The following is a 25,308-nucleotide window of genomic DNA, read 5'->3' on the forward strand; positions in this document are numbered from 1 at the left end:
TACATCTTATATTAGAATGCCTTTTTTCCCTTTGTTTCAAACTAAGTTTTGAACAAGTCTGAGTTGCATGCACTGCAGTAACTGAGTGAAGACTAGAAGCTGTTCACTGGTAAACTGTAGCATCTAATGATGCAATAGAGGTGTTAAACACAATTATTAGACTGTGATGTCTACATATCTGCATGTGAGGCGTTTAAGAAACATCTGTAAACTGTAGCTTTAGAAACTATCTAAGTTACAATTGCCCCTCATGCACATCAGTCACATCAGCACCCAACACTGCAGGTAAATCCTCAACTTGTTGGAAACACTGACGTATGACGTATAAAACATCCAACACCATCCATTGCATTTGTTGAAAAGATATTGGGCAAAACATGGCTGGGGGCATTTTTAATTTTTTTGCTGTCAGAGCATTGACCTGTGTTATGACAGGTACGTGGCCGACAGAGCAGCTCCCCTCGCAGTATTTCAGCGTCAGGCAGCAGCAAACATAAGCAACAAAGAATCAGAAATTATAATAAAACAGAACACTGCTTATAGTATAGCCAAAGAAGATCTATGGTGTACTTACTTTAACTCCCAGATCATCCTTGTCAAATAGAGCAAAACATTTCCCAGCACCTTTATTCCTGTTAAATTATTGACATAATATTTTAGGAAATGTGTATGGGCACTGACAATTAAGGTAAGGCTAACATTTATTATTCAGTACCAAGAGGCACTGTGAAAAATTTCTGTAGATGTGTAGATTGGCCATGTCAATAAGAGTAGGCATAATAATATAGCAATTCCACTACATGAGAGCCTTAATGTTCTCTGGAATTAGTTAGAAAAAATCTGCATAATTATCTGTGTCAGCATCGGTCAAAATAGGTTGGAAAATACTGGCATAGGAGACATCAGCAAAAATCCACCACATGGCATTTGTTCCTGTAGTCATCTTTCTTTTTTTTCTTTTTTAATTATTTTTTCTGGCCTTTTTGCCTTTGTTAGTTAGGATAGTGGGAGAGTGAGACAGGAAAGGGGGGAGAAGAGGGGGGGAAACCTGCAGCAAACTGTCATGAGTGTGAGTCGAACTCATGACCGCTGCGTCGGGGAACCATTGCCCCTGTTCATGGGTAGCCCGCTCAACCAGATGAGCTATAGGGGCGCCCCTGTAGTCATCTTTTTTTTTTTTTTTTTAAATTATTTTTTCTGGCCTTTTTGCCTTTATTAGTTAGGATAGTGGGAAAGTGAGACAGGAAAAGGTCGAACTCATGACCGCTGCATCGGGGAACTATAGCCCCTGTTCATGGGTTGCTCGCTCAGCCAGGTGAGCTATAGGGGCCCCTGTAGTCATCTTTTAACTCTCAGGTTGGGAACCAGTGACATGAACATCCACAGACGTATTTTCTTATATTTCCGAATATCTTGTCCGACTGATTGTTGGCTTATTTTTGGACCATATCATGACAGCAAATAGGAAATAAAAAGTGTGATTCTTACAAGAGAAAGCATGGGATATAGAATTGTGAGATTATTTAAATTGTATCTTCACATTTTTTTCGATGTATATCTTAATAAATTACTTTAATGCCCTATGTTAAGTTCATTGAAATGTTTTGTTTGCAATAAATGTTCCTCATGTCCATACTGGCAATCAGGAAATTTACTAAAAAGACAATTTACAATGTAAGCTATAGGGGACAAAGTTCAGTTGCACTGAATATGGAGCTTCAGCAGTCACAGCTGATAAAATGAAGTGGGCACCAAAGTTACAGAAAGTTCATTTCATTATTCTCTCAGAGAGTGTTTCCTTACTGATATGTGGTAGAGGGGCACTGTAGTGACACTCACAGAGAATATTTTACTAAAAAGATAGCAACTTTGGTAGATGAGTGCTTAATTTGTGTAACTGCCACTGCTGAGGTCTCTTATTAGCATCAACGGAACATTTCGATGTATTTTAGGCAGAGTTCGGACTGCAAATGTGACTCAAAGTTCTGTTGGAGGGACGTTTTGATGACCAGTATAAACTAGAAAAATGATTACAACTACAAAAATGTTTCATTGTACAAACGGGCAAGTCGTATGTGGTGCTTCCATACATACATCACAGGGCCAGTTGTTTATAGCAGCATGAGCAAACTCTTAGCTTAGTTTATTCAGCAGCACTCTGACAAGCCTTTGGTAGAGACTTTGCTGCTTGATTTGCCCACCTCAAATAAATGAGCAACCTACAGGCAGTTTCAGGCATGATGTCTTGTTTGATGAGATTAGAAATTCTACGTCTTCACTAAATGGGAACCATGTAGGAACTATGGTGAGCATTGAAATCAGACTAGGAGACAGATGGACATGTTAAGGCCTACAGAAATTCAACCAACCCACACGCCCCACACTATTAGATTCTGAAATAAGCCTCCTCTTTATCTCTGCTCCATACGAGTGTTTTTCTTTTTTTTCTGGCTCAGACTATTGACTGGCCCACATCTCAGATTGTAGTCACGGCCTGATCTTTTTGTCTTACAGTCAGAGCTTCTCACCATAACTCACTGCCTATGAGAATGAAAATCAATGGTCATTCCCCCTTTTACTCTCACTGTTCATCGTCTGCCTCATGATTGCTATCATTTTTAGAGGCGCCAATCAGTTAGCGTGATGCATACTGTAGCAGGTGTCTGCAAGGGAGAGATAAAGATGAGGAGAGAGTGAGGAAGACAGGGAGAAAGATGGAGAGAAGCTCACAAAGAAAAGAGAAAAGAGATTGAATTTGTGCAGCTTGGTGTGTGGTTCGTGCTTGTGTGTGAAAAGAGTGAGGCTTTGTGTGTGTGGTGATAAACCCATGTACTGTAGTACTGTATGTATATACAAGTGTGTGCGTGTGTGTGTGTGTGTGTTGTGTGTGTGTGTCAGAGGGCAGGTCAAGCTCGGCTGCTGGATAAAGATTGATGGCTCTGGACTCCACCATCTTAACACCCTGAGAGCTGTAACCCTCACAAGGGCACCACACTGTGTACATACACTATATGTGTGTGTGTCTGTGTTGTGGGAGTCTGAATTCAATGCTGTGAAGCCTGTAGCCTATGCTGTGCACTATTGGCTTCCCTAGATGGATGGCTTTGGTCTGCTGCCCACCTCCTCCATCTCTCCACGACACACACACACACACACACACACACACACACACACAAACTTATCCCCGCTCACTTTGATAATACTGGCAGCTTGCACCAGTCTGTGCATGTATGCATGTTTGTGTGTGTGTGTGTGTGTGTGTGTGTGTGTGTGTGTATGTGTCTAAGAAGTGTAAGAAGACAAAGAGTAGAGATTTGAGTTTGTATTCTTATGAGGCTTTTGTCTGTTTAGTGTGTGTGGGTGTGTTGGAAAGAGAGAGAGAGTGTGTGTGTGTGTGTGTAGGTGTGTGTGTGTGTGTGTTTGTTCACCTGCTTGTGCATGTTTGCGTCCACCGTAGCGTGTCTGCCCATGAGTAGCCTGCATCCTTCATGTGTGTGTTTTCCGGCTGCTGGTGTCCCTCCACTCCTGCTAACAATAACACTTTCTCCTTCCTCCAAATCCCCTCATTGTTTGGGTGGGCAAACATTTGAGCCTCTGCCCTGTTGTGAAGCGTGCTCAGAATGGAAATATCGGCAAAATACACCCAAAAAACAAGGCTAAACAAAGCTCGAGAAAATCTCTCTTTTATTTTTTTTTGGTGCTTATGTGTGCTTTTTTTTCCTTCTTCTTCTTCTTCCTCTTCCACTTGGTTTCGATTGGAAGCCTTGCCAGTTGAGTGAATCGATTCCCGTGGAGCCATTTGAGCCAATCATGGCCCTAGGAGGGAATGGTAAAGCGCAAAAGGCAACAAGGTTGATTTTCTAAAGTGGGGTGTGACAGGAGGGGGTAGGAGGTGTTTATGGGTGTGATTGTGTGTGTTTGTGCACACATGCATGAATGCAGTCATGTGTATTATTGTGTGATTGTTAAAAGTGAAAGGCTTTTCTCTTGAAATTCTGTCTATATATAAGTTCAGCTGCTTTTGTTCTGTAGCATGAAAGTACCTCTGCTATTTGTCTGTGTATGTGCCTGGTCATGCAAAGTGTGTATGTGTGTGTAGGCCGATTCTTTGTGATCGGTAAGCGTTATTTTCACTGTGAGCGTGCCCTGATCCCAATCAATTGGACCCCCGACGTGTGTTCTCAACCCAGTGTGTGTGTGTGTGTGTGTGTTAAACATCATGATGGAGGCATTGGACGGAAGTTTGGTGGGTTTTCCTCCAGGGCCACATGCTGGTCAAAAATAATCTCGTGCAGTTCAGGCAAGTGACAGGTGCATGAAAGGTGGAGTATGCAATTCTAATCCAATACATTTTTTGTCATATTCAGCACATATCTCCTCACGGTCCACTAGCTGTCCGTTCTGGTGTTCACGGCTCTCACTTTGTAAATGAGAAACAAAGTGGCTTAGACTGATCCACACAACACCGTTCCAGCAAGTCCAGGAGGAAAGGGTTCAGTGAAGTGAGGGGCTAAATCTTTAATGATAACTATCTAAATATGTTAACCAGCTAAACATTAATCATTCTCCAGAATCAGACCTTTTCAGGATAACCAGTTTATTATAACCTAACCAGTTTCTATCTGTGATGTCACAATTAGAAATGAGGTTTTTACAGCATTTTATCAATTTGATGTATTTGTTTTTTTCTCTTACAAACATTCTGTTACTTTTTAAGCTAAATAAACTAGTTGAACAGCCACTGGATGATCTAAAAATGCATTGTAACGAAGCGGAACACAGGCATTTCATTAACAAATGAAAGGAGGTGTTTTTAAGAGGGCAGAAACTATTCGGTTTTGTCATTGTATTCGCAGTCCTAAGCTTTTATAATAGTGACTGTAGTATATTATATGTCTTAACCATTCCAAATGGTAGCCAGAGCAATGTAAATTAGACCCACATTGTAATACTCGTACTTTATCACTACAAATCTAATGGCACTTTGCAAAAATGCCCTTCTACTGAAACTGAGACTGGAGATATGCACACACATTAGCTACAACGTGAAAACCACTTGCTCATATTGTCTCCCCTATGCTGCCAAAACAGCTTGGATCCATCAGGGGAACAAAACATCCTTGAAGGTGTCCCATGGTATCAGGCACCAAGGAGTTAGCAGCAGATCCGGTATGTCCCTGAAGTTGCAAAGTGGGATGTCTGTGTATCTGACTTATTTTTGGCATCAGGGAACACCATGGCCATGAAGGGGGGTATGTGGTCTGAAACAGGGCCATCTCTTGCCAAGAGAGGTAACGCATATACGCTGGGTCATTTACATGATGTAAAAGAAAATGTGATTCATCAGACCAATGCACCTTCCTCTGTGGTGGACAGCATCGGCACCTAGACCAGTCCATAGTCACACAGACCCAGACACAGCATGCTCCAACACCTTTCTGTCTTAGTAGCATTAAGGTTTTCAGCAGTCTGTGCTGCAGTCGCTCTTCTGTGGATTGGACCCAGCAGACCAACCTCCCAATAGGCAATAATGAGTGTTGAGCTCCATGACCCTGTTGTCCTTCCTTGGACCACTTTTGGAATGTGCTAACCACTCTGTACCAGGAACACCACCCAAGACCTGCTGTTTTGCAGAGACTCTCACCCAGTTGTCTAGCTATCACAGTGTGGCGCTTTCCCTGCTTGCTGCACATCAACTTCAAGAATTGACTGCTCACTTGCTGTCTAATATATCCCACCTCTTGACAGGAGCCATTGTAACAAGATAATCAAGGTTTTTTTACTTTGCCTGTCAGTGGTTTTAATGTTGTGGTTGATCGGTGTATACCATTGGCATCCCTGTATTCATGCTGAAATCTGTTCCAGAAGGAGGGAAGACATGCACTCTGTTTGTGTTGGCTGTTGGCTTTGTATAGGAGGGGCTGGGTTTGAGCTCATATGGATGCAAAGCACAGCGATGTGAGGGAACAATCTAATGGGCGAGAGACATAGGGAGAGACAAAGAGAGAGAGGAGTGCATCTCTGTTCCAGACTTAGATATATGGGCCTATAAAACCTCCATAGCTCTCCTCGATAGTATTTACATACCATTCCAATAGCCAGTGTGCCAGCTTGTTGCAGAGCTCAAGGTCAAATGCACATAACTTATAGTCTTTAATAAGAGAGAAAGGCAATATGAGATACTATACACCAACTGTCTTTCCCTCCCTGTATTGCATGAATTAATTGATACTATAGGGAAACATACGGTGTGTAAATCCCAAAGTGGGGCGTATATTTTAATTGGTCCTATGGTGTGCTGAAGTATGTGTTTGGGAATGTGTGTGTAAGAGAGAAAGAGAAGTGGTATCTGACATGCTGCAGTCTCCATCTAAAAGGTCCACGTGGAGCACTTAGGTGTCCCACCAAGCCCTGTGTACATGTGCGCTCATATTAATCACATTGTGAAAACATAATGCTCATAGTTATCTTCAGTTTGTGGACCAAAATGTGGTGTGTTATATTTTAGGGTGAGGTTAAGATTAGGCTAAGTGTTGAGCTTGTAGCGGTTATGCTTAAATGGCAGATTAAAGTTTTTTCCAGGTCTGTTGTAATACAATACCCACATTCACACTGTTTGGGGTGTAGCCTTACTGTAAGATATAAAGAGACAAAATCCAGTCTTTAGTCCTTGTTGGGTGCAAAAACGCACTTTAAAGTTTGAAAGATAGCACAAGACTTTAGTCTAAATCAGCCAGAGCTGAACTTAAAAATCACAAATAAACAGCTTTTCAACAGCAAAATTCCACGTACTTAATTTCCTTATTTTATTTCCTGGGGGAGTTTCTGAATATTGTATGCAATGTAGGTCTGTTATCAAAAACAAAATTCCAGCAACATACCCATGGCTCGATTACGAACTGTTTGAAAATCAAAGCTGGGAGTAAAATTTTCTGACTACATAAGGCACAATTTTAGTTAAGCTGACATTATTAACAATGTCTCAAATAGATTATTGAGCTGAAAGGCTATATATTAATAATATATTTTAATGTCTTCTAAAATGGCAACTGCTGCCTTTAAATATTCTAAGCTTCAGCTGAGCAATGTTAATTGCGTGAGCTGACTAAGGACAGCGTTATTCTTTTCCTCCAAGTGCGCAGTGGGGTCTGCTGAGGTCCACATGAGGTAAATTTTGTCTCTCATCCATGTGCAGCCAAAAATTTGTGTGTGGAATACATACACATGACCTACCGCACCACGTATAGACGCAATGCAACAACGGCTCCCCAGCACCCTAAAACCCATTATTTCCAACGGCCTGTGTTGTACCACCACAGTTTGTCACTACACTACGTAAAGCAGTTGGTCAGCTTGCCACACAATAAGCTTGTGTATGGCACTGTTCAAACCAGTTTACCTGTGTTGTGTGTGCTGAGACGAATAGCCGCTTGGGCGATAAAACGTAATACCAATTAAATAGTCTGGCATCAGCTGGTGGCATTATTTATTTTCAGGCCCCACATAGTTGTTAAGCGCATCACATCATGTTAATTTTATGATAGAATAGTGTCACCACAGACATCCAGGTCACAATATTGCAGAGACAAAGACTTTCATATCGCTTCATTAGTAAGTCGCAGGCTTAATCACCGTTGTCACCTGCATGTAATGATAGATGGGGCTCAACAGACATGCTTTAAAATGAAGGTCTTTGATATTTCCATTTTAACGCCTAACAAATAAGTTAGTTCTATAGCAAATAATTGCAATGTGAAACAAAATGGCGACATTGATCAGAAAAAGATTGCTATTAGATATTTTCTGAATCATATAGCCTGAAGCATAAATGCATAGAACGATGAGAACTCCTACTCCTCTACTTGTATCTGCTTCAGCTGTACTTTTGAATGGATTTTTGAACAACAGTTGTGCAGTGGCATCTGGAAGTGACTGCTTCACTGACATACACACTTATAGGCAAGTGAGTAATGTATATGTTGTATTGGGGGGGAAAAAAATAAATAAACAAAATAACCTATCCTTTATGTCTTCAGGTAATGAATTTAAGTTGGGGTAATATCTTTCTAAATGACTAAAAGAAGTTTCCATGCATGTCTGTGTCTGTGCATCCCAAGTATATGACTTCCTGCTCCTCAGGAGGGCAGTAAAAGCTGTCCCTCAGCAGCCATGAATTTACAGCCCTTATAAACACCGCTCCTCTCCCCCTCTGCTGCCTCCCTCATTCCCTCCCTCTCTCCGCTCCACCTTTTCTAATAGCACTATGCATATTTGAAACCTGGATTAAATCCAAAAGCAAACTTTAACTTTGTCTTCCCTCCCTTCCTCTGTCATTTCTTTTATCTCTCCTGAACACTCTTACCTTCTCTAACGCACGCTCGCTCCCTCAAACACTGGCATTGTTGGTGCTGCTTCAAGTTGACAAATGAGTCCAAGAAAATGGAGTTGTCTAATTGATGAACTTCTTAAATAAATAGCATCATTTAGAAAACCTCTAATGACAGCAGTTTTATAGCTGTGACAGACTCAGACATCCAAATCTTCAGCCAGACCACGTCTACACCTCTGTGACATTTTACATCCTTTAACCCAGATTAGACGCAGCTTTTTTTCTTGAGCTGAAAAGTCACACTAAATCAAAACCTTAACAAGCATATAGCAGCTTTTCCAGGCCAAGGTTATATTTAGCTTATTGCCAGGTCTCTGACTGCACTGACATATTGCTTTTAAAGTCGACAGGACTCAGAGTTAAAAGCACTGCTTTCTCACTTGGGTTGTGTCCTCTTTCTTATACCATGCGGCTGGGTTTCTGTTTTTTATTGAGCTGCTAAACCTATCCAAACTAAGAGGAACCAACAAAAACATAAAAGTGATCCAGTCAGCATCAAGGGAATTATGAAAAACAGTTAGGGCTCTTGTATGTTAGGTCTGGTTAGGTCCCTAAGGCCTGTGAAACTAATACATACTTGAAGAAGTGCAAAGCGCAGTGGCGAATCACAGCTGCAGCAAGCATGCAGTCGAGAATCAATACTCTCCAGACATTAGTATGCAGGGAGGAGTCAACGTTAAGTATGCAATAAAAGCTACCACTTCTTTATCGCCAATGAGGCAACCATGTAGTCCACTTTTGCAGAACTAGATTGACAGAATTGGGCTGCTGGATTTGCGAATTAGAATTCTGTGCTGACCACAGAGAGATCAGTTATGTGCTGTTGTCACTTTTATGGATAAATAATGATTTTGAAACCTGATTTTTGCAGATTAGATTTATAAAGGACTGTATCATGCAAAAATCTAGTAACATGCCTGACTGCACACAACTAGTCACAGACAAACTTTCTCAGGGTGGTGATGATAATGACACTTGAGTCTCGGTTAAAGAAGCTTCCAGTAAAACCAATAAAAATGTATTTGAATTATACACAATTTCGAATACAATTAAAGTTTTAGAAATAGGAAAAAAAAAAATTTTGACTTAAGTGATTTGAAGTCAGAGGTATTGCATAGGTCACTAGACACACTGAGCCTCTGCCTGAGTACAGAAAAGATCACAGTGATACTGATACCATGCTTGAAAGCCAAAATCCTTCAGTTGCACATAGAGTTGCAAATCTGAAACATTTCTCAGCAGCATTACCAATCAATAATCAATTAATTGTTGAAATAAATAAAAACCAGTGGGCAATAGTCCATATGCTAATAGAGCTGTCATTAATTAAGGACACGTGAAACCCATCACAACAGCTGCTCAGCTACAATCTGCTCACTGTTACAGGAATGTTGTCCTACTTGATAGCTCCTTGTCTAACCAATGTGAACTCTGGCTGGAACCAGTTAATCCCACAAAAGTCTTTGTCACGGTGGCCTGTAGCTAGCTAAACCCACACTGTGTTCTCTGCTTGGCAACATGGAGTGACCTCCTCTTCAGTCGTAAACAATAAGAGGCTCCACCTGGTGGTGCATTTTCTGACATACACATTATTTGTCTTCCGCCTTATCAATTAATGTATTATTAATCTGTCAAATTATCAATGACGATTAAACGAATAACAATTAATCACTGACATCTCTAGCTGCATGGCGTTTGAGGGTATTCTTGCATGTACTACCTATTTTAAATCCAACCACCACATTTTAATGGGATTCAAATTTGACTTTGACAAGGCCATTTGACAACCCTTCATTTCTTTTTGAGCCATTCATTGGGGGATTTTTTTAAACATGTTTAGAATTGTCCAATTGAAAGCACCACTTGTAGTTCATCTTCACTTTTCAGACAGATGGCCTCATATTATCTTCAAGCACTCTTTGATATAATGCAGAATTCATAGTTGAATCATTGACTGCAAGCTGCCCAATCCCCGAGGCAGCAAATCCAACTCCAAACCATAACATTTCCATCACTGTGCCACACAGCTGGTATGAGGATCTTCTCCTGAAAAGCTATCTTTGGTCTGCAACAAACATGTCTACTGGTACTGTAGCCAAACAACTCTATATTTAAATTTTGTGCACATCATATTATTAGCATTGCATGTTCATTGGCAAACTGTAGTTTTGCTCTGAAGTTCTTTTTGGTCCCCAAACTGCTTTATCTTGGCACACCTCCCATGCAGGTCACAGTTGCTCAATCTCTTTTTAATTATAAAAATGACAAACAATCGCCACTTGTGTGAGTATATCACCTTTATCTTTAAGCACTGTTTTATAGAGGATCAAATGTTTGCTGGTTGCAATATGTTTAAAAGTCATCTATTTTCATGGAATGTGCTTATTTTTTCACATCTGTACATGACCAGCGTCAGCATGTTGGTATTGTCATTGTGAACAAAGCCTGCATGAACAGCACTTGGATGTGCAGCAGTGTTGGGTGTTGTGGCCAAATCCTGTCATTACAACTTCTTGATTCACCATCCAATGGACACTAGTTTCTGAAGAATTGTTCCCATACAAACCATTTAAAAGGAACAACTATGAAACAGCAAGTACATTTTTTGGAGCATTAAAAATTACAGTAATTCTAAGTTTATTTTTTACAATTACATTTGGACAGTCCAGAAGAGCGGTATGATTATTTTATTAGTCCTCTTCATATGCATGTTGTGTCAACAAGAAGTCAGCCAGCATGCTTCCTTTCAAATGAATCAGGTGCCATCTTGTTGTCCGGTATCCATTTCTCCTTAATACATTGTTAACATGCTGGTGTGAACATTTACCTCAAATCCTTGCTAAGCCTAAATAGAGTCTCACAGTGTTGCTGACATGACTTTTAAGTGTGTTTGATAATGGTAAAAGCCTCTTTCACAAAGATAGATGTTACCTATTGTGTGGCTCAAAGTTATAGTCAAATTTGTTCCACAACGTTCTGTAGCTGCTGACTTTCCAAAGTAGAGCTAATTCACTAGTAATCGAAATCTGAAAACTCTAGAACTGTATCGGACTGTTTGAAGAATATCGTATGCCAATAAAAAAAAACTGCAACCGTGGTAAATTTTCAACAGGATACTACAGTCTTGAAAAACCTCCTCTTGTCATTGCTCCACAACATCATCAACAAACCAAAAAAAAAAAAAAAAACAGAAGATATAAGCCATATTGCCTTTTTATGGTCATAGTAAATGTGAGCTCGCTGCTGAATAAGATGGACATGCTAACCAATCTGCTGAGGGATTGAGAGGACTGTGAGTGTACTGATGTGTTGCACAGAGACATGGCTGCAGGAATGTACTGCGGGAACCCATTGTTACCATTGACGACTTTCAGACCAGTTGGGCAGACGGTAATGGATTTAAGAGTGGCAAGGACAGAGGCATGTGGCTTTTATTAACAACAAATGGTGCCATTGGTCACATTACCATGAAGGAACATTTCTGCAGCCCACATATTGAACTGTTAGCTGTGGGGTATGCACTGCATTATGTACTACAGAATGGGCTGGCTAAGCGAGACTAGCTGCAGGGCTGTGTCTACTCTACGTATGAGTCTTCACAAGCCATTTTAGTTGGTGTTTACATCCCTCCATCTGCGAACCTGGAAACCATGTGCGATGTCATCTACCTTGAAACACATTTTCGATTGGTCTAGCATTATAGATTTGTTGAAAATGACTTTGTAAAACCACTCCCAGAACCACGTGATACTAAGTAGTACTGTCTGTGTAGCAGAGCTCTGCTTATTTCTCAGTACCACAGAAACTATTAAAAACACATCAAGGAATCATGTTGTTGCACTGGGCTACATGTTGTCATTTTTTAATATATCTAAAAAAGTGGACAACATTATTTGGAGTCCTGTCCACATGTGGTGGACAGGACTGGTGCTGAAAATACTCACCTGAGCTCCAAATGTGTATTAACGCCCTGCTTAAAACAATAGAAGCTAAAGACATCGCCAAATCCACTAATCCTTCTGTTTGTAGTTAGCTGCCAGTATCATTACTGATCATTCTTCATAAAGGAAACTATACCTTTATAAATAAATTTTTGATATATAGAAGTAAAAAATTGTTAAGAGATAAACTAGAGCTGCATTCAAACCCTGAGCCCTCTGTGGAAAAAAGTGCATCCTGCTCATTCAACTCGGTGTTGTGTTGATCTAAAGGTTAGAGAGAAAAGACCAGAAGTCCACAGTCGCCACAGACCAGCAGGATAAAATCTGTGTCAGAAGGTGGAAAAGCAACACTTGCCACTCTCTCATCAGCACCACTGTGGTGCTCTTGAGCACAGCCATTCACCCCAACTGCTCTAGTGGAGCAGACTGTGGTTGTACTAGGCGCTATGTGAATGTGATCAGGGAATTCCCATCAAACAGAGCTTACCTCTCAGTGAAACTACCAAGAATAAACAAAGGTTTGAAATAAATGGCACCAGTCTTCTGGTGACAAAATTCAAAAAATGAGAACCTGCCACAACTTTTGCTGCAATGCAACGTAACATCATCTTGCACCGTGTCAGCCAGTTAAGTAGCTTACGTTTTGGTAGAATACTTTGTAACATGAACAGAGTATATCTGCTGTTTACCTCATGATTATCATGGCCGACAACTTTCCAGACATTTAAATCTAAATCATTGCTAAACAATTGTACTTTGGTGTCTGATAAACCTTAAAACACACAATTCTGTTCCTGTGACTGTACAGCCTGGACTGTATCTGACTGTCTCACTACTGCCTCTAACAACACTTCACCCTAATGTAGTTTACTCTGTTGTTTTAACGCAGGACTTGATCTGAGTCCTCCATTTGTTAGGTGTTTTTTTTTTTTTTTAAATGGGATTTATTCTCAGTAAAACTATCAAATAACACCTGACCTAAACTTTGTAAATCTATACCTTCATACTGTGTAAATCTGTAAAAATGTGAATCACCTTTCATGTTGGCGCTGTGCACATCTGCATGCATTACAAACACTATCTGCAGATGTTTGAAATGATTTGGCTGTGGTATTATATAGGGTTCTGAATTTAGCAATCATGGGAAATCTTACCGCCCCCCCTTACGTCTGCGGCATGTGTAGATTAGCCTGTATGCATGTTAAATCAACATGTGCATTCTAATCGACTGTGACTCTGTCGTGCATTTGTGTGTGTACTGAATGTGTGTCTTTTGTGTTTTCACAGCGTACTGTGGGAGCCCATGGGTGATGGCAAGCGTGTGATTTCATTGGCTGATAACAATGCACTACTCTGGGACCTGCAGGAGAGCTCCACACAGGCCACGGTAAGACTCACACCAACTGTAAACCTCAGTGCACACGCACACATTCACACCATATCACACAATAGCTAACTCATTATTTGATAACCACCATATCGTTGTGGTGTTATCAGTTGCGCACATCCTCTCTCTGTGACAACAGCGGAGTGTCCACTATTCATTCTGTCTCATACTCTTACACACACACACACACGCACACACACACACACGCACACACACGCACGCACGCACGCACACACACACGCACACACAGAGTATCTGGGCAGGTCTAAGCTGTTGCTCCCTTAATATTATTCTGGTCAAGTCTCTCCCACTGTGATAGTAATAGTCTTGTTTAATAAGTAAGAGAGAAATCATTCTAGCTCTATTCACAGTTCAGTAAAATAATGCAGCAGAAACTTGTATTTCACTTTAAACACACACTAGCTGCACGACGTGTCCAGATGTATGTGACCAGTGGAACATTGTACCCAAATGTTACAAGTGAAGGGCTCAAAAATGGGGGTGATACATGTGTACTTTCTAACTCCCAACTGTGTGTGGTGCCATTAGTGTTTTTGCAGGACTTAATGTTGCTGAACAACTTTTGTACAGCTTTGTTTTAAATACAAGAAAGTGCCGGATGCTATTAATATCAAGTTGAAAGACAGCTGTGTTGTTGTCTATAAATGTTTGAAACAAAGCTTCCTTCTCAGCTTCTTGATGACAATAGTTTTTCCTTACACATGGACAGGTGACTGTTGGTTCTAGCTGGCCTCTGTGTTTTCCCCAGGTGGTTTGATCTTCCCACAATTAAATGATCAACTATGATGTTGACATGTAAAGTGCTCCGCTCATAGAAAATGGCTTTTAGAAACAGCTCATGTTGATAAAACCACTGGGTTTCAATTTGGGAAAATCTGACTAGAACACCTTATTTCACTCTGTTAAAGTCATTTTTGGTTACATGTCTGTCTGAGCTGCTGTGCTACAGTAAGTTAGTGGGGTTAGTGTGAGGCCTTTATGGTGCATCTGCAAACTAAAGGGTCTTTTTAGCAAATCAGGACTTTTGTATACCAATTTGTGTGTGTGTGTAGGGAATGCACTGAGGGGCTGCATGGTGGAGCAGTGATTAGCACTGTCGCCTCACAGCTAGAAGGTCGCCGGTTCGCGTCCCGGTGAGGAAGTCTGGGATCTTTCTGCGTGGAGTCTGCATGTTCTCCCCCTGCAGCGTAGGTTCTCTCCCCTTCCTACACAGTCCAAAAACATGTTGAGGTTAACTGGTGATTCTAAATTGTCCGTAGGTGTGAATGTGAGTGTGCTTGGTTGTCTGTCTCTAAGTGTAGCCCTGTAATAGACTGGTGACCTGTCCAGGGTTAAGCAGTGTATAGATGATACATGGATGGATGGATGGAATGTGCAGAATTCAAGTAACACATTTTTTCAGTGCACATTAATGCATTATCATGGATGAGGTGCAGCATGGAAGTAAAAGCACTACTCTTGTTTATTTAAATGTGAAAATGAAATAAAAATATTTGACAGACAATGTTGTCTGTCAAAGTTGTCCCCAGCCTGCAGAAATACACATTAATGGCTTTTAATACACTGAAAAGAAAGGATTCACTCTGTATCTGAATTGTGTATTAATACTTGTGGTCAATTCGCTTGTTGTTGTGTCCTTCCTAATGCAAGGTGAAGAGGCTCTTCACTGTAAATTCTGTCTCCAACCTGCCAGCTTTGCACTTAAAATACCCATTATGTATTTAAAGCCTCTAAATAATGGTGTGTGCCAGGGGTGCATGCATGTGTGGAAGAAGTAATCGAGTAGTGGTGTTCCAGCCCAGGCTTTCATGGATGTGTGTGTGCTGTGCCAAAAGAGGCCGTGAGTGATGAAGAATATAGATGAGTCATTAACGATTCATGCACTCGTTGAGGGATTCACATAAAGGGCAGCCAGGTCACAAACCTAATAGATGAAAGTGTGTGTATGGCTGTGTGTGAGCGCATGTGTGATCATTTGATCTTGGTAATCTGGACCTTCACTAGTTGCAGTTTGGATAAGCGCATGCACATATCTTGCCTTGCTGCCCGTGCTGGGGCTTTTGTCAATCAATTGAATAACGGTTATTTTTCATTTACATTCAGTTTTGGGTCGTTTCTGTGAAACACAACAGAAAGTGTTGTGATTTTAGGCCAGTAGATTGAACTGCTTGAAGCACATATGAAGGTAAAACAGAGTGTGTATGTATACATATATATAAATCTGAATTATTTAATCAGAAGTATTTAATTGATTGCTCATTGATTCATATACAGTCAGATGACTAATTTGAGAAAAATAACAACATAAAGTGTCTCAGTAAGTTGTTGGGCCACTGCGAGAACAGCTTCGATGCTCCTTGGCATTGAAACCTCAGAACTCAGGAGGGATGAGCATCATTCTTTGAAAAGATCTTTCCTCATTTGCTGTTTTGAAGACAGTGCTGAAGAGTGCTGTCTAACACAGCCGTCCATAATCTCCCATAGGTGTTCTACTGCATTGAGATCAAGTTACTGTGAAGGCCATAGCATATGATTGCATCATTTTCATACTCATTAAAGCATTCAGTGACCCCTCGGGTTGTGTGGATGTCCAATTAGGATAGAAATAGGATACAAGTGATCACTCAGAGCAACTTTGTAGTTATTTATTTTTATACATACTATCTAAATCCTGCAAGAGAAATAGTCTTTTACAAATCCCAGAGCATAGGGTCAGTCATATTACGGTGCCCCTGAAACACTACCAGAGGCAGACAGAAACAAGGGCCTTGCTCAAGGGCTCAGCCGTCGCAGCTTCGTCATGCTGGACCTTGAACTCCTGACGTTCTCATCAGTCGTCCAGAGCCTTGACTGCTGAGCCACCACTACCTTTAAAAAGGGGAGCTTTCCCTCTAAGTACAGTAGGGGAACAGTAGGGGTCAAGCATACAGGCCTTTACATATTGCATTGTATAGCACCTGCACTTGCCTGCTTGTCGAGAAATTGGTGGATGACTCATGTGACCATATCACCTTTTTCCACATCTCTGTAGCCCAGTGCCGATGGCTTTTGCAGTCGTAGTGCACGTCTGTGGAAGCCTCTGAATTTGTTGTGTTTTTCCACTCATTTATTCCCTTTAATTTGTATCCAATGTGTATGTGTTTCCTGAAAGTGTGTGTAACTGTGCTATCCAACATTACTTTGATAGATTAAATAATAACCACCATATTAGCAACAAAAGTTAAAATAGTGCAAAACTTGTCCTAACTCCACACTTCACCCCAACAAAAATAAACCGACAAAGCAACAGGTCTTAAATTCTGTTGGCATGGCTACATGAGCATGTAAAGGCTGGTTGCTACAAGCCTTTTAAAAAGACACTGAAATAAGGTGAAGTTATGGAACTGATTTATAGCGCACATGGTAAATTTTGCATTCAGCTAATAAAACGTCTATAGTACTAATTCTTTCAGCATAGCAACAATCATGTCAAATGCACCCATCTCCAGATTGAAGCTCAACCTAATATCCACCTTTCTTTACCAACATTTTAACGAGTGGACGCTTTTGCAACCCGTTTATCTCGCTGTGGAACAATCCAGATGCAGAACGTGTCTATTCTGTGACTGTGTGATGTAGATCCTTTGCAGTCGTGCAGAAGTTTCTCTCACGTTAAGAGGTTTTATGTTGTGCTCATGTATTGTACCTCAGATTGCGCCACCCAGAGCAATTTGTGTTACGTCTTTTCATTGATTTTACTGCACCACTTGTAAAATGTGATATGCGTTTAGTCAGAATGCACTGAATCATGACAAACAAACACAACATCCTTCATTCAACTGTACTGCCAACTGCAGTGCATGGGACTTTAAAACATGTTTACTTGTTCTGTTTGTGATCAATGATTGATTGTGTGTGTGTGTGTGTGTGTGTGGGTGTGTGTGTGAGCGTTCTGCGCTGAGACCCCAGTGTGAGGGCGAGTAGACCACAGAGGTTTGTGGGGTGTTGATCTAATTCTCTGACACAAACACTGGACAACGCAGCTATTAAATCTTGCATCGAGGGAGAAGGAGGGAGGTGGGAAGTAATGCACAGGAATAATGAGAAAGGGTAAGATGGAGGTACGATAAAGAAAGAAGGTGCGATGAAGGGCCATGCTGATTGGAAAGATGAAGATTAGGAGGGAGAAAGAGTGAATATGGAAAAGAAAAAAAGAGAGTGGGCTTGATGAGGAGAAAGGGAATGAAAAAGAGGAGAAAGAGCTTGGCAGCCAAGACAAATTCCTCCAGTGCTGATGAGAATGCTAATCTCCTTCCTTCCCTCCCCCCCCCCTCCCTCTTTCATCCCACTCTCCTCTCCCGTTCTCTCTGTCTGTCAGTGGGTGATGTGTTCATCTCAAGCCATGTCCAGCTGCAGCGTGGATGTGTCTCTCTCTCAAGGGCCTGGCCTAGATTAGTGAGTGTGTGAGTTCGGTGTGGGTGTGTGTATGCATATATAAGAGAGGATTGTGTGCATAAGTGTACCAGTGTGCATTGTCTGAAAGAAGATTTGTGTGTTTATGTATGTGTGTGTGTGTGTGTGTGTGTGTCTACATGTGCATGGCTCATCAATTAGACTCGCTGGTGGAATTGAGTGAGAACATCTCCACTGGCTCAACGCACACCCACACACCTTGTCCTGCACATCTGCTCACACACACACACACACACACACACACACACACAAACACACTCTTTTCCGGAGTCTAGAGAAAGCATAAATGCATGGTGATTTGACAGATAGCTTTGCATTAGTGCCACTTGCGTCCTAAATGAATGCATCCCCCAGTGTTGTGTGTACTGCCTTGTTAGGGCCCCTAATTTGGTTAGTGCACTAATAAAGCTGGGAACCTGGGATGCACGAAGCTTGGGCTATGCTGTTGCGCACTAGTGTAGTAGCAAGAGTCCTGCTGCAGTCTTTCCACTGATCATGGAGTTTACAGAGCTTCTGTTGTGTCAGGAGAATGTCAAGGCACTGTGTCAGTTCTTTGAAGATTTCAGGGACCATCTGCAAATTTGGGACATGAGCTGCCTTGGAGGAAGATAGCTGAGTATGTTGCACAGGTTGTTTCATACTTGTTTAAAGATTCTTTTTCAAAAGATAGTTTCTGCAATAAGTCCTGAACTTTCTTCAGATTAGTTTGTCTGTATCCTCTGAATACTACATGTAGGAGCCTTTCCTGAATCAGTGCCCCTTACTATAGTAGTAAATATAGATGTCAGAATATGATAAATGTTGATTCAAACTGTTACTGTTTGTTTGTTTTTCTCTCCACTAAAATAACTAATTGATTAACCCAACAAGTGCTCTAGTCTCAATGGCTACACAGGCAATTTGTCCCTACCCTCAGAGTACGAGAGTAGGGAGCATAGTGTAGTACACTTATGTGTCACCTCAGTTTAGTCATGTGTAGGCACCAAAACAACTTAGTAAGTTAATGGAACAATCAAGGTTTGGGTTAAAATAGAGGACTTTTGTTGTTGTCGTTATACGCATAAACACATGGTTACGGATATAAAAATGGCCATGGCGAAAGGAAACGTTGGGATTTGGTTGGAATCGAGTTTTGTTTTTGTTTTGTCAACCTGTCCATAAGCCCTGACCTCCTCCCAATATTCACTTTGTTGCAGATCAGTTCCCCCTTTGTGTCAGTCATAATTGCTTTTATCACTAGGGGGCACTGTCACAATGAAATATGTCATAAACCACCTATGGGGTTGTTGTGTGTTGCGTTTTCCCTGAAGAATCCCAGTCAAAATGAAAACCTGACTGTGCCTGTTGAGGAAAGTGTTTAACACATAAAGACATTTTAGAAAATTAATGTTGGAATCCTTATGTTGATTTTTTTCTTCAATCACTTTATAAATATACTAAATGTATGTTAAAATATATGTTTTTCGAATTAAAAAAAAAAACCCTGTTGTTTCCCTTCCTGTAAAACGATTTAAAACTCCGTTCTACACTGAAGGATGTAAACATAAATATGTCTAATCTAATGTGATTTGGTCTGACCACTGTAGAATGCCATAAAACTCCAGTTAACCTTGTTTGCTCAGGGATCAGAGTAGTTAACTTAAGTTGCCCTTTATTGATCTCCACAGGGATTGTTCTCTTCATTGAAGCCTTCTAAGAACTGGATGCTACTCTGCAACGCTCAGTGACTAACATCAGCTCTAAACCAATGCCTAGATCAAGGGCTTTTTGTGGAAATAACCTAGACTGGAGATACTAGTGTCGCCTAACACAGCCTGTGCAAGCACGAAGAGAACATAGAGTCTCAGTCCCTGAAACTTCTTGCTGTAAGGCAACAGTGCTAACCAGTGGGTCATTGTGCTGTTGAGTAAAAGCATCTCTTGGAAACTTCTCTATGAAAACTTTACCAAAGCATAAGGTTGACAAGAGGGCTGCAAGGTGGTGCAGTTGGTAGCACTGTTGCCTCGCAGCAAGAAGGTCGCCGGTTCGCGTCCCGGTGAGGACACCCAGAATCTTTCTGCGTGGAGTTTGCATGTTCTCCCCGTGCAGCGTGGATTCTCCGCGGGTTCTCCGGCTTCCTCCCACAACTCCAAAAACATGTTGAAGTTAATTGGTGATTCTAAATTGTCCGTAGGTGTGAATGTGAGTGTACTTGGTTGTCTGTCTCTAAGTGTAGCCCTGTGACAGACTGGTGACCTGTCCAGGGTGTCCCCTGCCTTCACCCTAAGTCGGCTGGGATAGACTCCAGCCCCCTCGCGACCCTAGTGAGAATTAAGTGGTGTATAGAAAATGGATGGATGGAAGATTGACAAGAGGTGGTCACATCAGCAACATTTTTACAATCTTGTTTATATATTTGTGAACCAGAAATGAATGAGGACTCACCAAACATTAATTCCAATGTGTTCCAGTTTGCATAAACTGTTAAAACCTGTTTATCACTGAAGCATAGATATATTATAGAATCATCTTCATGTAGATAAAATACAGCCAGACTTTGTTGTGGCACTTAAAAGTTCACTGTGAGCAAATAAATGTTTAACAATTCTGAAATATACGAAAGCTTAATGTAATGTTGATCGTCACTCACTTCAGTAAAGATATCCGTACCAATTTGAAATATCAGTTCGTAAATGCTACACCAGATAGAATGAAATCATCCCAGTCCAACAGTAGAAGGTTTGGGTAGCTATCATGTATAGTAAAAAGCAGAGTTAAAAGCTCTCAACATGCCGTTCATGTAAAAGGTTTTAATTTGTCTGTTTTACCCTGGTCAATAACTGATTGTGCACTCAGTAACTCTAACCCTAGGTATATAATATAAATTATCATTTTGATAAACCAAGAAGCAGATGTTCTTATTTTATGGAGGCATTTTTTATTTAAAAATGGACATTCATTAAATAGCAATAGAATTTTACATCAAGGCCACCGTGGAAACCCTGCTTCTCTCCTTGTCTGATTTTATCTTCCACCCCTCCTTTGCCACTTTTCTTTATCTCCTTTTCTTTGGACTCCCTTCCTTTCTTCTCCTCTTCTCCCCACTTTGTTCTCCTTCCTTTAATCCTCTCTGCTTTTCTTTCTCAGTATTCCTCCCTGCCTCCCTCCTGCTCCGTCGGTTTCTCTCTCTCTCTCTCCCTCGCTCTCCCTCTGTCCTCCCTAGCTGAAATAATGAGAGTGTACCAGGGAGCTGTGTGGTGACGGGGCGATCGATGATCCCTGCTCCAACAGGCAGAGACGGCAGGGAGAGGGGGAGAGAAAGAGAAATGGGAGAAGGAGAGAGATGAGGATAAAAACCTGCAGATAGTCGGGGAGCAGAGAAAAATGGAGCAGTGTGATGCTGCTTTTTAGAATTGTTAGATGCATCATAGTTTAAGGGAAAGACAATCATTTCCAAAGTGTGCCTGCTGAATTAATTGGATTCCATTTTTAAAGAAGCCTGATGAAGTGATATGCTTTATAATTCAAAGTCCTTGAAGCATTTTGACTTTGATTAATTTCACCTTCATTGTTGCCCTGTGAAATATATGTAGCAGGTTTGATAAATATCTAATGACAAGCATGCCGTCTTGCTTGAAAAGCCTTAAATGTTGCAATTTAACCTGGCTGCCTTTCAGCTAAACTCCACTAATTTTTGAATCCAATGACATTTTGTCAGTTAAATGTATTTCTGTTGAAAGATGTTACAATACATTTAAATGAATTTCAACAAGCTTTGATTTAGTTTGTAACTCTAATCAGTCCTAAATGTTCACATTCTCAACTTGACAGCTGATCCATAAATAGCTGAGCGATCCGCCAAGGGACCAAGCTGCATTAATTGATCCTGTGGTCACTTGGGGGCAGCATAACAAGCTGAAAACACGACATCTGACATACCTTTACAAGAATCTTATGGCCAACATGTTTTAAACTTATCTATTTACAAATGTAGAGCAACCGGAGTCCCGTTTCTGGTCACCTAATGAATTCACTCTTTACCTTTGATCTGCTGTCCAACAACTCCTGAAGTAAATGTCTGGCTCTTTAGCGCCACAGTGCTCCACTAAGTTCGCTTCCACTGATACAAAAACCTCTGAATTGCAACCATGTCTCAGATTTACTTCATAAGTCGTGGACTTCTGTTGTACCCATTTGCAGCTCTTTGTGTAGTTTAGTGAGCAGGAATGTCATCACCATCATGTTGTACCTAGCCAGTTACCTGGAAACATGAATGAAAAACAGAAAAATGCAACGTGTGGATGATTTCATAATCTGTGTATAAAAGATGGATCTAGACATTAGCCTGTGTACTACCACTATGAAGTCGGAAGTTGACCATTTGCCATTTTGCCATTGCCATCGTACTCTTTTGAAATCAGATGTAGTCAGTGAGGAACGGATCTTAACAAGAACACGCCAACACCATGTACAGCAATACAAAATAGCAACCTGTTAATCACAAGGCAACCCTGCCCTAAGCCATTCACTACTTTATAGTTGATTTTACTCTAAACAAAACCAAATTTTACAATATGAACACCATGCTGTATTCAAAGTGTCTTACAACTAGCGATTGAAACCATAAACTCATTAGAAAAATACTTGCTGAAGTAATAGATCAAGTCAGAAGTTGGGCCATTTTCTCACTGACTTCTATACAGTTAGACTAGTAAACAAAAAACAAACTGAAAGAGATCAAAGGCTCTCTATAGCAGAAGAGAACTGCAGAGTTTGGGTGGGTTTGTCATAAGTAGCCCCTTTAACGCCACACATTATTATACGATCTGTTGTTATTCTAAAAATATAGAGCGTGTTGCTTTAAATGAGTAACATAGAGCCTTTAAAGTAAGCCACACTATATTGGAGCTTCACATTAATGAGTAAAGTATGTAGGGATGAGATATGTTTGCAACAGTGTGCATGTTTCCCCACAGTGTAAATCTGCAGGCAGTTGGTGTGCCATTAATGGCCAAAATATTACTACAGAGTCATAGTGACTGATTGTAGTCTTGAGTGAGGCCTGCGGAGAAAATGACTTCTAATAATGTCTCATTATGCTGATTGAATGCACTGTACTGGCTGAACCTGTCACAGATATTTGGATGAAATTCAGGTCCACGCTCAGAGATGTTAATGAAGGTGTTGCTGTCCCCTGCAGGTCTCCAGCACCGCCACCCTTGAGGGTAAGGGTCAACTGAAGTTCACCTCTGGCAAGTGGAGCCCCCACCACAACTGCAGCCAGCTCGCCACAGCGAATGACACTTGCATCCGAGGCTGGGACCTTCGTACTATGAGGTGAGCTCCATCACCAGGGGCTTGTCTGGAAATACAATATTCCACACATTCTACATTCCCATTCTGTTTTCTTTTTTATTGTATGTCTGAGCCTTTTCTGCCAATCCTGATATTGATACATTAGCTGTCCATTATTTAGGGGAAGGCAGGTTGTTCTTTGATTTGATTGTATAAAAACCTCTCCTCCTATTTCCCTCCATTGATCATTTCTCTGGAAATTTGAAGAAGTACAGATGTCCCAGTTGACAGAACCACATCTATTCAATAATATTGTGGCTGCCATTAAGCTAATGCCAGGAACAAGAATTTTAAAGCTTTGGTGTCACTGATAGCTAAAAATCGAAGGCCTAACATGAGACATGTTTTTGTAAGCTTTGCCAATCCGTATTAAGACTTTTTTTTTACATAGCAAATTTCCACGTGCACCTGACTTAAAACCAGTTGGATGTTTGAGCAGCCTGCACTTAAATCTGACAGAAGAGAGTCATGGAGGAGTCATGGAAGTTAACCTGTCAGAGCTTAACCATTTCAGTGGGTGTTTACATGTCATTACAAGACATTTCAATATAGCACACAGAAATATGTATTTAATTTGACTCATTATGCTGAGTGAAAATATTAGAGTTTTGTCACAACCTTAATTCATCAGTACATGTATTATGTTTAAAACTGTATTTCTACTCTGCCACTACAAATCTTTATCTTTGTCATAATGCAGCAGGTGCTGCAAGATGTGAACTTTGTCTTTGTCAGACTTCTTTGGTTGAATTTCTAATATCCATATTGATTTAAGTGTCTTTGCTGATTAGTTAGGCAAGGTAGCTTACACAACAAACCCCAATTAACAACCCAGAACCAAACAACCCCTGACCCTCAAAACTGGTAGCCTAATAAACGTTCTCATATTTTGTCAGTAGAAAAGTGCAACTTCATTTGCAGAGGTACATTTTCATATATTTTCTATTCATTATATGTAAAGTTAAACATTTTAAGTCATTTTTTTGTTTGATTTTTTATGAGTTTTTCTTATTATTTATGAAATTCAGAAATCCAGTATGTCACAATGCAGAAACGTCCAACTGCTGAATAGTAGGTTCATTTATACACTTAACACACCCTTACCACGTATTACTACATCGATGCGGCGTGGCATGGAGGACATCAAAATGTGGCACTACTGAGGCGTTATTGAAGCCCAGGTTGCTTTGATAGCAGCCTTCAGCTGGTCTGTATTTTTAGGTCAGGTGACTCATCATCCTCACAACATTACCCCATAGACTCTCTTTGGGCCTCAGGTCAGGTGAATCAGCTGGCCAATCAGGAACAATAATATGATCGTCAGCAAACTATTTAATAGTAGCTTCGGCGCTGTGAAAAGCTCCTGCTGGAAAAGGAAATCAGCATCTCCATAAAGCTTGTCAGCACATGGAAGCATCAAGTTCTCTAAAATCTCCTGGTAGATGCTACATTGGCTTAAGACCTTGTTAAACACAGCAGACCAACACCACTGCACCACAAATACTTTATACTGGGCTTTAAACATCTTGGATTCTGTGTTTCTCCACTCTTCCTCCAGACTCTAGGACTTTGATTTTTCAAATAAAATGCAAAATTTACTTTCATCTGAAACAAGGACTTTGGACCACTGAGCAACAGTCCAGTTCTTTTTCTCCTCGGCCCAGTTAAGAGCTTCTGATGTTGTCTCTGGTTCAGGAGTGACTTGATGTTAGGAATGAGACAGTTGTAGCTCCTTTCCTCAACACGTCTAACTATAACTGCTCTATGAATGAAAGTGAATGATG

The 25,308-nt window shown here is 40.8% G+C and overlaps 1 protein-coding gene and 1 long non-coding RNA gene across 2 annotated transcripts in view; one reads left to right on the forward strand and one right to left on the reverse strand.

Moving 5' to 3' along the window:
• Positions 1-25,308, forward strand: part of eipr1 (EARP complex and GARP complex interacting protein 1) — a 63,606-nt gene that overhangs the window by 10,592 nt on the left and 27,706 nt on the right. Inside the window, exons 5-6 of the mRNA XM_008295256.1 lie at positions 13,618-13,717; positions 23,370-23,506. Coding sequence (XP_008293478.1) covers positions 13,618-13,717; positions 23,370-23,506 — 237 coding nt within the window. The remainder of the gene's footprint in view (positions 1-13,617; positions 13,718-23,369; positions 23,507-25,308) is intronic.
• On the reverse strand, positions 1,053-23,912 carry LOC103367274 (uncharacterized). Its single transcript, XR_520716.1, has 3 exons — positions 23,901-23,912; positions 13,078-13,084; positions 1,053-1,157 (listed from the first exon to the last, which is right to left on the reverse strand). It is a non-coding gene; the product is annotated as an uncharacterized LOC103367274 (long non-coding RNA).

The sequence above is a fragment of the Stegastes partitus genome, unplaced genomic scaffold, assembly GCF_000690725.1.
Source record: "Stegastes partitus isolate 25-593 unplaced genomic scaffold, Stegastes_partitus-1.0.2 Scaffold1034, whole genome shotgun sequence".
Classification (NCBI taxonomy): Eukaryota; Metazoa; Chordata; class Actinopteri; family Pomacentridae; genus Stegastes; species Stegastes partitus.